At 38.0% G+C, this 12,625-nt stretch overlaps 1 protein-coding gene across 2 annotated transcripts; it reads right to left on the bottom strand.

The window, feature by feature from the left end:
* Window positions 1-1,047: 1,047 nt before the first annotated feature.
* On the bottom strand, window positions 1,048-7,141 carry LOC146323172 (histamine N-methyltransferase A-like). Of its 2 annotated transcripts, XM_084725416.1 has the most exons (7): window positions 6,991-7,141; window positions 6,729-6,871; window positions 5,812-5,864; window positions 4,773-4,880; window positions 3,398-3,528; window positions 2,892-2,985; window positions 1,048-1,593 (listed from the first exon to the last, which is right to left on the bottom strand). In XM_084725416.1, exons 2-7 carry the CDS (start codon window positions 6,860-6,862, stop codon window positions 1,241-1,243), a joined length of 873 nt encoding a protein of 290 aa, XP_084581542.1. In that variant the 5' UTR covers window positions 6,863-6,871; window positions 6,991-7,141; the 3' UTR covers window positions 1,048-1,240. The 2 variants fall into 2 exon arrangements, with proteins under 2 accessions (XP_084581542.1, XP_084581541.1); XM_084725415.1 differs by lacking the exon at window positions 6,991-7,141 and having other exon boundaries at window positions 6,729-6,889.
* Window positions 7,142-12,625: the final 5,484 nt, after the last annotated feature.

The raw sequence follows: 12,625 nt of genomic DNA on the forward strand, positions 1-12,625 counted from the left end.
AGTAATGTAATCCATCTGATTACAAAAAACTGTAATTGATTTAATTAATGGATTACTTCTAAATCAAACACATACATACGTATACATTTTTGCACAAGGTTCTTTTTTGTGAAGCAATTGTCTAAGAAAGCAAGGTTCCGTTCCATTTAGTGTACCAGAGCATTTCCAGTGAGCCAACATTTTAACAATTTAGCCTAATAGACTCTGGACATGGACAGTTGTTTATTTCCTTCTTACTCTTTTGGCTTCTATTTCTTGTTTATCCACATTGTGGCAGACAGGTGGACAAGATTGAAAGACTATAAACAACTGCTCCTAAGTACCTGACCTGAAGTCTTATAAATCCAAGTCCAGTCTCCCTGTCCTGACCTGACACCCAAAATACTGGCAGAAAACACCTGAGCCAGCTAAATCCTTCAGTACACAGTGTGTGGACACAACACTGGCATCAACTTTAATGTTGATTTTGCAAACTTGTTAGTCAATATTCACCTACTTACACATCCAGCACATACAGAGCAAACAGAGCTGATGCAAGCAGAACTTCTGACCACCTGAATAAGTTCATTATTCACTTTACTTTTAGCTCTTTTTAAATCTAACAGGGACCAGAACTACTTTCTTTCTACAAGAAAGAAAGTACTTCCTACATGAAATTGCCCACAAGGTTTGTGGATGATATTGTGTAACCAGGTTATGATTAATGGAGAAGGAAACTGCTGTCAAGTATTTCAAATGTATTTTTTCACACTTTGAACATCACAAGCTAAGTGCCATCTAATTTCATTATATGCAAGAGAAGGCAGACATCTCTATGGCCAATATCTCGAAAAACGTAGGAACTCACCCCAAAACAATACAGATGGATAATGTCACTTACAGGCCAGAGGATGAAATGTCCCCTTAACACCTGAGGGAAAGATCTGGCTCTTTACAAGCTAAATCCTCCACTATGATCACCAGCCTGCCACTAACTATGTCTGTTTGCCATTTTTATAAGCAAGTATAAAAATTAACTTATATAGCCCTTTTGTAGATCCAACACCATGAAGTGCTTCACAACTTTATTGATCATATTAGTACAGAGTAACTGAGGTGGATACAGGCTGAAAAGACAGACAACCACAACACTTGGTAAACGTCATCTTAGCAACAGGCAAACACTATACTTTTGATCAGATGGCACGCTAAAGTGAATGCAACCAGTAAAATCAGAACATGTGAATAATTTTGGCTCAACTCAAGCATGAACAAGTATGCAGCTCAAAGTGCTGTTGAAGAAAACTTTGCCATCTTTTTCAGTACTGCACTTGTTTTTGAGCAGGTCCAACATGCCTGTTCTGATCTCTGGGGTGAAGGACTGGGAGAAGTGGTCTCTCCCTGTCATGAAACTTAGGAGACGTTCTCCGGACTGGCTGCTTGGGTTGAAGCACTCAGTGATGTCATACATGTTGGGAATGACGTGCTCGTCATACTTCAGACCCAGGCCTTTCAGGCAGGTGATAATCTCTCCTGATGAGCGGTACTCTGTGATGGCGTCGACGCAGAGCTCGTTCTTGTACGTCTTCCACAGGGTGTCCCAGCCACCGTTAGCTGGATGGTGTGAGATTAAACAATATATTTATTCCAGAAGAAATATATTCTTTGTTGTCTTATACAATATTAGAAATAAAGGTTCCAAAAGGGTCCATCCTAAAGGCCTGAGGTCCTACCCAGAACCATTTGCTTCTGTAGAACCTTTTTGTGAAAAGTTGGTTCATCAAGCGTTCTTTGTAAGACTAAGGATTCCATTAAAAAACATTTTCATCCAAAGAATCCTTCTTGGAAGAAGGAGTTCTTCAGGGATTGGTGAAATCCTTGAAGAACTTTCATCAAGGGTTCCTTGTACCATCATATAAATAGGTACTTGGTAGAACCCCCTGTGTGGGGTCTAGATAAAACCTGAGGAGTAAAAAAACCTTCTTGGTTGAGCCCCCTAGGTGGGTTCGAAATAAAACCTTTGGAATTTAAAGGGGTTCTCAGTATAACACTGCTAGGTAGGTCCTAGATAAAACACTTGATTCTCTGCAAAACTCCCTGGGTGAGTTCTAGATTAAACAATTGGAATGACAGGGGGTTCTCAGTAGAACCCTCTGGTTGGGCTATAGGCGAAAACCTTGGAACAAAAATGTAAAGATTTTCAGTAGAACTCCCTGGGTAGGTTCTAAATAAAAATTTTGGAATATAAAAATATTTGTAGTCGAACCCCTTGGGTAGCATCTAGATAGAACCCTTGGAATGTCAAGGGATTCTCAGTAGAACCCCCTGGGGAATTTCTTGATAAAACCCTTGGAATTTAAAAAAGGTTCTCAGCAGAACCAGGTTCTAGATAAAAACACTGAAATACAAAAGGGTTTGCAATAGAACAGCTTCATTGGGTTCTTGTTAGCACCCTTAGAAGATGAAAAGATCTGGATAGAACTGAGAGGGACGGTTCTTGGTGGAATTATTTTAGAACTTCTCATCGAAGGTTTTGGGTGGACCCTTTTACAAATGATTCTAGGTATAATCCTTTATGTTGGGTTCTAAGTGGAAGTGGGGTTCCAAATGGAACCTTTATAAAAGGGTACTCCTATAGGGACAATTACTTTATTGTTCTAGTTAGCACCTTTATTTTTAAGAGCGTATAACAGTTGAGAGCTGGTAGTCTTCAACACAGCATTTTTCTATGTGTGCTCCGATATCTACTGAATTTTTTACAACCTAAAAACCCAGGAGGGTGCGGTTCTTTCAGCACAGGCAGAAATAAATAACCATCACCCTGGATAAATGAATTAAAATAGACACTGATACATGGTTTTGCCCTTCAGTTAAGATTAAGTCAGAGGTTAGGAGGAAGAACTTCTACTTACCAATTTCAACAATGATCATGAGCCTGCCGTTGTTCTTCAGGAGGCTTTGGTAGAACTTGATCGTATCTGCAAGGTTATCCACATAGTAGATCATCTGTCACAGACAAGAGTTGTGGTTAAACTTTAATTTGACCTTTTGGATTGAAGCTGGCATCCATTCAAACCCACAGTATGGAGTGTTTTCACTCACTGTAGTTCTGTCAGGGACACTTGTGTCAGGGGATACTGTACACTGTATGACTAATAATAGTGGTAATTGTTATACACGTGTTTTTGAGAACAGCTCTACTGAGGCTCCCCAGTGAATTGAGGCAGCAGCGGGTTTAGTATGGAGCTAAATAAATCTCATTTACAGAGAGTGAGACAGTGACGTTCTACAAACAGTTTACAGTAGCCTAGTCATTCAGGACAACATGGAGAGAAACTGCAAAGTCCAGGGGCCAGAAAGTGAAACTTCAATGTTCTTGTCATTGTTTTTAAATGTCCAAAAAGCAAAGTCATATTACCTGAATCATGTGTATGAAGTCAAATTTCTTCATGTCTCCTTTTGCTTTGACTTGCTTCACATAGTCCTCACTGTTCACGATACGCCAACCAAATGGGATCTTCTGAAGGTTGGCAGTCTTTGCTACCAAAGCTGTGAGTTGGAGATAAAACAAAACATTTATATGCAAGTATATAACAAACCATGACCTCAGCACAGATTATGGTCAGGTATAAAACTAATACAAAGTTTGGCTGCTACCAAATTATTCCTAAATTGCCCCTCAAGGTGATGTGGGTACAAAAGTTAGCGCTACGACCAAAAACAAATGTTATAGTTCACCTTTTTTCTTTTCCTTTTCCCCAAACCATTTGGACCGGTTTCAATGACAAATAATAATGAGGTGTGGTCAAGCTGTGTGTTCTGAAAATGGCATCACTGTGAGGTTCACATGCACCCACTGGAGTAGTTAATTATGGGGTGAGTTTCTGTGTGCGAAGCATGTGGCAGCTGAATAAATGAGACACCATTTTTTGGAAAGCCCCGCTGAGGACACATTACAACTGCACCATCCTCCAGCTCAAATACTTTTTGTTTGAAAACCAGCTGCTTTATTTTGTTGGACTCTATCCAATACCAACCTAAACTGAACTGAAGGAACGAGACAGAGCCTGCCACTCATGAGAGCAGAGACCGGCGTTGATGAGGTTTGGATTGAGGACTGCTAAAATCAAATCAGAGTCCTGCACAAGTACAGTTTTGCAGGTCCACCCCCACCCACATCCACAAAGCTGAGAACCAGAACCACACCACCACCACAATTTGGTTTCCTCTGCTGACTGTTAGCCAGCAGCTAGCCTACATCACTGTCAAATCAAACAGTGATGTCCTACTGAAAAAATTAAAACGGCACCAGCTGTGAAACAGTGAAACTGATTCAACCCCCACATACAGGCTGTCCTTTGCAGCACCTGTGGGTTCAACTCTCGCATGTGTCCCTTTGCTGCATGTCATCACCCCATTTCTCTACCCCTTTCCTGTCCTCACTGCAGCTGTTCTGTCACATTAAAGGCATAAAAGCCCCAAAAATATTTTTTAAAAAGACGGCACTGTTTTCTCCATTGGACACTGCACTTCACCACATTTTCTCCACTGGTGGAGTGCTCTAGAGACAGCGCCTCTCATTAGCAGATATCACATATAATTTGTGTTCTGGACTGTGTTTCATGGCAAATTGGGAATTTTGACAGATATCATGGGTTTGTGTGTGTAAAATGTCACATACGTAAATCAGTGTTGTTGACAGGAGACTATTTCTACTGAATATGATACTGAAATGTTTTTTTTTAAATGCTTCATAAAACAAAAACTTTTCACTAGTGGTGTTCTGTCAATACCTTTGAAGTTGTCTGTGAGCTTGGAGCTTCCCTCCACAATGTCAGCAGTGATGGGGACAGCAGGGAATGTAGACTGCAACAGAGTGAGAATCTGGACGTCCACCTCCCCTGGAATAAACCAGGAAGAAGTATGAAAAAAAAAAAACATGCCTCAAAATTTATTTGTTTGCAATAATGCAAACATTTCTGAAACATGTCAAATACATTCAATTGTGTGAAACAGAGAGGCAGTGTGAGTTTGCTCCACAGTCTTATCAGTTTGGACATGAATATGACTTTGATGTTGCTGCTATGCAGTAATCAATGTAATCTCAGTCCTAAACTGACCTGTATTGAGTCCCTGTACAAACTGCAAGAGTTTTGACTTAAGTGTCCTCTTACAACTTATTAATGCCTCCTGATACAACCCTTTTAGTTCCATATTTTATATTTTAGTTCAGTGTTTGGATAGACTGAGATCCTGCGCACAGACTAATATTTTAGCATTTAGTTATAGTCCCACTCTTCACCGACTATGGACATTCAAAAACACCCAGAACCAATTTATCATCATCATTATTACTATAGAATTATTAATGGTTTGATTAAAATTTTGCATAACTTTCAAGTCTGTCTTAAATCATCAGGACTAAGACACAATAGATTAGAAATTGTGCGGTTTTAATCAGGATACATCTTAATGTGCTTCTAATGTAAGTGAAGAGGGATAAAATTTGCAGTCATACTTAACATTTAGTATATTGCACACTTATATTTATTTATGTTTTGAGACAACAGTGACAGATTCACATTGTTCAAAAAAGGGAACTGCTAAAACTAAGTGGTGGCAAATCAATGATGGGTCTATAATTCAACTTTGCTTCAGGTACACTACTATATTTCCCTCTGCTCGACAAATATAACTGCATTTTAAACATAAACCACACATTAATATAACCTGTTGCACTCATGGATCATTAGCATTGCACAGACTATACTGTACTAACCACAAAACATGTGCTCATACAACTGTTTCCAGTTGCTGTATTTCATCACATACCTCCACCACTTCCAACACCAAGAACATCTAGTCTGCTTTTATCTGCTCCAGCCCTGCATCAACACATGAGAGATGGAAAACTGATAATAAACAAATGAAAAGATTAAATGTTAACTATAAACAATAAGAAATTCTTCGTTTTTTGAGGTTTTTTTTTTACAATTTTAGAGCAATAAATTGGCAGTGCCTTGGCCAGATTGTTCAGATCTCTGACTTAAAATAAAATTCACTCTCCAAAAAGACAAAGAAACAAAAAAAAAAATCTAATCTAAAAACATTTTAAAACTAATATTTCAGCCCTAAGTCTAACAGCTGTCTTAATATGCATTATCTTCTTTGTAGACAACTATCTGACTTTACTTACACATATTAATCCTGCTGATGCTGCATGGAAACAAAGTACAGTCATCAAAGAAGAAATAACAGTGCATTACATCCTACAAGCTGTGGATGTATCATTATCACTCATTAATCTAAAACAGTGTACACTCTATTTAAAATTATGTTCTGTTTATCAAAGTGAAAAAGCCAAAGTGATAACAGTATTTTATTGTCTTTTCTGGCCACACCGCCCTCCTCGGCTTTATTAGGCTTGTCATGGAAAATAGGCACAAGTTCAAAAAAATGGACTTTTGTCCAACGGAGAGAGCATTACAGCTGTCTTGTAACATTACTGCTGGCTTTGAACCTGCACAAAATTATTTCATCTCCCTTTGAAAGGACATTCTCCAATTTTTGAGAGAACTCCTGGAATGAAATCTCAGTCAATGGAATAAAAAAATATATCCTCTGTATTAAAATTGCACAAAGAAGGCATCCACAACCTCTTCTGAGTCTGGGGAAAAAAACAAAAAAAAAAACCAGATAAAATCTAGCACACTTATGCCTTGTAGCACTCCCAACCTTTCCTCTTGTACCTTTTAAATTCTCCTGGCAAGATGTCGTGAACACACTGGAGAATAGCTTTGTGTTCTCCTGAATGTTCCAGGTAGAACTGGAAGCTCTGGACAGAACTGCCCTCATAACAAGTCTGCTTTGCTTCTGCAGCCATGACTGCTTCCTGCAATGCATTACACATGATGGTTCGCAAACAGACAAATAGCAATGAATTATGCATACAAAAACTACAGCAACAATTCAAAAAAAGGTAAACATCACTTGCTGTAAATATTCAGTTACCTTGAATGTGTAGAGAGTAAGGGCAGAGAGTTGGTTGTTCTTCCACTCTTTGAGTTGCAGTGTTGCTCTCCCCTCCTACAGTCCGGATTCCCTCTCTCCTCCCATGAGCTTTTATTGCGTAACACTTGGAAGGTGAACTCGCATGAACTTCACAGCAGAGCCAGTTGCAGCTGTGCTGCCAGATTCCTCTCCATGCATGTATAACAGTAGCTATTTCGACATCAGCCTTATCATGAGCCTTATCACTTTTCTGAGAATCCCAGGATCTCAACAGAAATTTGTCCCAAATGAGTAATAGTTCAACTTTATGGTCTAATGTGTAAGATTTACAGGGATTTATTGACAGAATATGGTAATGTTGGACTATAACATTTATAGCATGAATATAACCTCCCCACAAAATGTCTTAAGTACAGTCATTTGAGTGGTTTAATTAGTTACTTCCACCCCTGACCACTAGATGCCACTAAATCCTACACACTGCTCCTTAAACTACTTAACATCTCTTACAATTTTAATGTAATATATAGGCTACCCACTAGTGAAAAAGCACAGGCATAATCTACAATATTTAATTTAAAAAAACATATCAAAAACAAAATCTGCATTGTTTCACATAATGAGGAGTTATAATCCTCTGGCTGGTTGGAGCCTTTTCTTAGGGCGCTCCAGTTTCCTCCCACAGTCCAAAAACATGCAGATGAGGTGAATCAGTGACTCTACTTTGCTGGTAAGTGTGAGAGTGAATGTGTTTGTCTGTGTGTGCATTTCTTTGTACTGTGATGATACACTTCAGGGTCCCACATCTTGCTAAATGCGAGCGAGGATTGTTTGGTTTTAGATCAGTCTCTTTAGTATTAGACAAATGTCACGTTACATAACATGACATTTGTTTGTGAATACTAATGAGACTGTTTTAAACCCACAGGATTGGCTCCAGCCCCCGTGTGATCCCAAGTTGATTGTTCTGGATCCAGATCTGACACAGGGATCGGCAATCATGCTGATTGGCTGATAGCAGACAAGAATTTTAGAAGAATACTAAATCCTGCCCAGATTTATTGTAGCTTTGTAAATGTGCAAATTCTGATTGAATCATAGACTTCTGAGTTATTACCATTTCAAATTTATTACTAGAGCTGCACAATTATTTGCACTATTACCAAAATCGTGTACAGTATCCAAATCACAGAACCAGAACAAAATTGCAATTTTTTGAAAAATGAAAAATGTGTGAGAAAAGAGCATCATAATGAAGTACTATAATGCGGTAGAGATGACTGTGCCTAACCATCTTGTTCTCCAGATGAAATAAAACATTTTTATTAGCTACAGATCCCAACAAATATCACATCATCATGATTTTAATAGTTGTTTTTCAGTGAAAATGAAAATTATAATGCAAAAATGATCACTACCACCAATCAAATTAAAATTTTCTGTCAAAATAATCACAATATGACTTTTCACCATATTGTGCAGGCCTATTTATTAAAACAACAACTTCTGAAATATTGCAGTTGACTCACTTGATTAACTTTGATTACAATTTTGGACTTCAATGTTAATTATTACAAATGTTAAGCAGCATCTAGAATTGTTTTGTAACCAGTTATAGAAACATGGAATCTTAGAATCTACCAGGACTACTTTCTAATCCACCTGAACTGCATTCTTTCTAATACAAAGAAAGTAGCTCCTACATGAAATGGTTCACAACAATGTCTGTGGATTATCTTCAGTAACCAGGTCATGATTTGTGGAAGCAGACACTGGTTTTGAATTTTTTTACTTTTTGATTCTTGGATTAACATCCTATTATATTGGAGAAAAGGCAGACATCTCTATGGCCATTATCTCCAAAACTCCGGAGAAAATATGTACTTTTGATTTTGGGGTGAATTGTCTCTTTAAACTTGAATATTTATACATGAATCAGAACAAACAAATTAATTAATATGAATGAGCAAGGGAAAATATTACACACAGCTGCAAAAATCGTGATGCAAGATAAGATAAAATAAGCTTTCTTGATCCCACACTGGAGAAATTTGCATTTTACAGCAGCTCCAACAGTACAGATGGAAAAGGGAATGCGTGACAATAGAATACTAATAGAAGAAAGAGAAAATAGAGAAAATATATAAAAGAATTAATAAATATAAAGTACTACCTTTGACAAAGCTATGCACTCAAGACTATATACACGTTTCACTTAGACATATATATGGAAATATTTGGATATTTGGACATACTGTATGTGGTGGTATATGGTATCATGAAATGGTTTCAGTACCTAATTTAATTAGACCTAGATTTCTCCACTGGAAAGCTGCCTTGAGGGCATTTAATCGTGTTTTCTGGGTTGGACAGACACCTCTAATATTAACAAAACAAATCATGAAAGCTTGGGGTCACACTTAACAAACACAAGAAGACTTTATAAGCCTGCATGAAGCATAATATAGTCTTACCTTATGTTGTGAATTGTTAGTGGCTCTGCTTCATGCGGAATCATCCTCGGTATCATCAAAGTACAAAATATAGGTCAGTTGACACGCAACTTAAACGGATACAGTATCTTTACCGTTTCTTGTAACTGAAAAACGTTCATCACAGCATTTGCCACATAAGTATTTAGATTTATTTTCTTCTTTGTTCTGACTTTTATCTCTCCAGCCGTTTGTTTTTTCGTGTCTTTGTCCACTCATTTGTGTTTTTGACTCCATGCCTGCTCTCCTGTGTTAATTTCCGTTGAGTATTTTCCCGCTTCACCTCTGACCCGAATGGACTGGTCCACGTGAAGGAGCGGGGGGAGGTGACAACAGTCGGCACCACAGCCTGCACCTGCCTCACAGTAGTGAGACTACGTAACACCCCCATGAAATGGACTGCGCCAACATCAAGCGGACTGTGGTTGGCAGGTCAAATTTATTTATTTTTTCTATATTTTTTCTATTTTTCTTAACGTGGCAACCCCCTACATGGACAGGCCCATCTGACATTAGTTAGAATTGGCAGTTCCAGCCTGCATGTAGAATAAATGTCCTCTGTTAAACCCAAATCTACTATAGTACTCTTACCATGTAATTTAGGTTCTTATGTACATAAAGTAAGCATGTAACTCACTTTACAGCTGATCAAATATATTTGTATTATTTAATAATTAATATCCATATATTCAATATTAATATAAACGTGACCATTAAGAAGAATCACAGTAATGTTAACACTTTGTTGTATTAATGCTGAATCCATTATGGTCATAAGCCTTTTCATGTTGTTTAGGAGAGTGGGTATGACATGTCTTTTATCAATTCATTTCCATACAAAATATGGAAAGTCTACATGGTGGCTACCTTTGTCACTTTTAACTGACTTTGTAGACATCTGGAGCTTACTGAAATCATTTATTCATGGCACTTTTTCTTTCTGCAATTGCAAGAAGAAGAGCAAAGTTGTGTTTTTAAGTTTTTGCAACCTTAGAATGAGTTGTTCATATCTTCAGAGTGTCCTCTTCCATGGACGCCACCATGTTGCAACAGTAGCCAACAACAGACAAACTAAACACTGGCTCTGATAGGACCTTTCAGGTATTTTATGAGTTTTGCAGCCACTGTAGGTTCTCTTGCATGCTTGGTAGGGGAGAGTGATGAACGGTGTTTGCTTTCTGCAAGCTCACTGCTATACTCCACAAAATCCTACACACTGGTTCTTTGAAGTTTGTGCAAAGCAACTATATTTTTTTGTTTTTGTTATTAACCAGCCAAATCTGAATGTTAAAAAATAATTTAGTATATGAAATTAGGTCTAATTTTTCCATGGAAAAATGAGTTGTGTCTCCGCTTTGCAATGTTGGGGTCGTGTTCGCTCCTCTGTCTCAGTCTTGCAGCTTTATTGGACATGTCCAAACATATTCAAGCCACCAGAGCCAGAGGACAGTGACAGGATGGTATTTTTTTTTCTTCTGTGTCACATTGTTAGAACTGAAGCTGAAAAGAACTGCTGTGCTGATTTGAACTGAGAGAGGTGGTGTCGTTCCTGTGTCGGTTCGTGGGGTTTAGTGTTGAGGCGCCATGGCTCCGGCACATCACCGAGCCGTATTTCATGACCGCCAAAAAAATCCTGAACACGGAAATCCTGAGCAACAGTAACAGATGGGTTGTTACACAGATGCCAAATCCAGATGCCTCCCACGGTAAGAACAACAGTCTCCCAGTCTAACACACGTTCACATTTTCAGCACTCCTTTTCCTTTACACAGACTTTCAGGAGTTAATTAAGTTCAAGTCATATCAAGTCACAACTTCTCTTTTGGATACCTATACAGATTAAACAAATATATAAATACAATCTCATTGCAGTGTCGGTGGATTACTGTTCATTCATTCATGTGTAAATGAATGTCGTCACCAACCTTTAGAAAGAGGAGAATGACAGATATCAAGCTTGTTTTTAATGTGGTGCAGTGACAAGTAACCTTAAAAAAACAGAAATCAATCAAACAGGCTTAGCTGCTGCTACAGTTAACTGTAGATACGTCTGTCTGTTTGATTAGTGTGTGTGTGTGTGGGTGGGTGGGTGTGTGTGTACAGTTAGCAGAGTCAAGTAATTTCAGGTTAAAGACTGAAAAAACATGTTAATAGTGTTAGTCCTTTCCAGTTTAAATTTATTGCTATTACAGCAGCATTGCATTTAATTTTAGTATTTGGTGTGTGTGTGTGTGTGTGTGTGTGTGTGTGTGTGTGTGTGTGTATGTATGTGTGTGTGTGTGTGTGTGTGTGTGTGTGTGTGTCAGCTCTTTCTCAGTATTTTTGTGATGTTGTAATCAGTGATCTACTTACTTTCTTTATTTGTCCTTGCTCTGCCCACCCATCCATTTAACAGACAGTTACTAATGCTGCCCTCAAGATGGTGCCAACACTTCATACATCAATGATAATTATTTTGGCTCAAGATAAATCGTGAGACCAGTGGCGGCCACTGTGCCTGAGTTTATCTAACCATTTTGCTGCATGTTATCAGTATGTACCTACCACCGGTGCAGGTTGTAAAGCTGAATAGACATGTTTTATTAGAGTGTGATAACATTTATGTTGTTTAGACTTATCAGAGCTAGTATTAAAAATCCTATTGTACTTGCAAGGTTGGTTGATATGTTTAATTTTGCATTTATAAGCCACACTACAGCCACAAAATCAGTGACTAGTAAGCTTAAGTCATCGACCTGGAAAGAAGTAAACTAAGTAAATATCAATCCATTGTGTGGTTAGTAGTGTCTTATGTTAAAATTCTTCTGACAGACTGACACCAGTAAAAAGTATTGGTATAAGCTGCATAACAATCACTTGTTTGTATTTTAAAGTCTAACAACAATGAATATGGAAATGGGACTATATATTTTTTTTATCTGTCAAATGTTAATCCCACAGCAGCTACTATGCAAAATAGGAAAGCCAGCATAAACAGGTCCTGGTTTTTAATTTGTCAAGTTCTCACAGTGATGTAAATACAGCATAATTCAATGTATAACATTCAAAAGCCAAAGGCACAAAATTCAGACACTTCCACATGTGTGTTAAATTTATCTATGATTAACAGCTCAATCTCCATGGAAAATTAAATCTTCAATTTT

Source organism: Lutjanus erythropterus, chromosome 8 (assembly GCF_056507025.1).
Source record: "Lutjanus erythropterus isolate fLutEry1 chromosome 8, fLutEry1.hap2, whole genome shotgun sequence".
In the NCBI taxonomy this organism is placed as follows: Eukaryota; Metazoa; Chordata; class Actinopteri; order Lutjaniformes; family Lutjanidae; genus Lutjanus; species Lutjanus erythropterus.

Bases quoted from the DNA above. Each gene is read 5' to 3' on its own strand.
- LOC146323172 (XM_084725415.1), bottom strand. From the start codon at position 6,889: ATGTGTAATGCATTGCAGGAAGCAGTCATGGCTGCAGAAGCAAAGCAG. The intron at 4,881-5,811 runs GTATGTGATGAA...GGTTTATTCCAG, and splicing joins TGGTGTTGGAAGTGGTGGAG to GGGAGGTGGACGTCCAGATT. The intron at 1,594-2,891 runs GTAAGTAGAAGT...CACACCATCCAG, and splicing joins CATGATCATTGTTGAAATTG to CTAACGGTGGCTGGGACACC.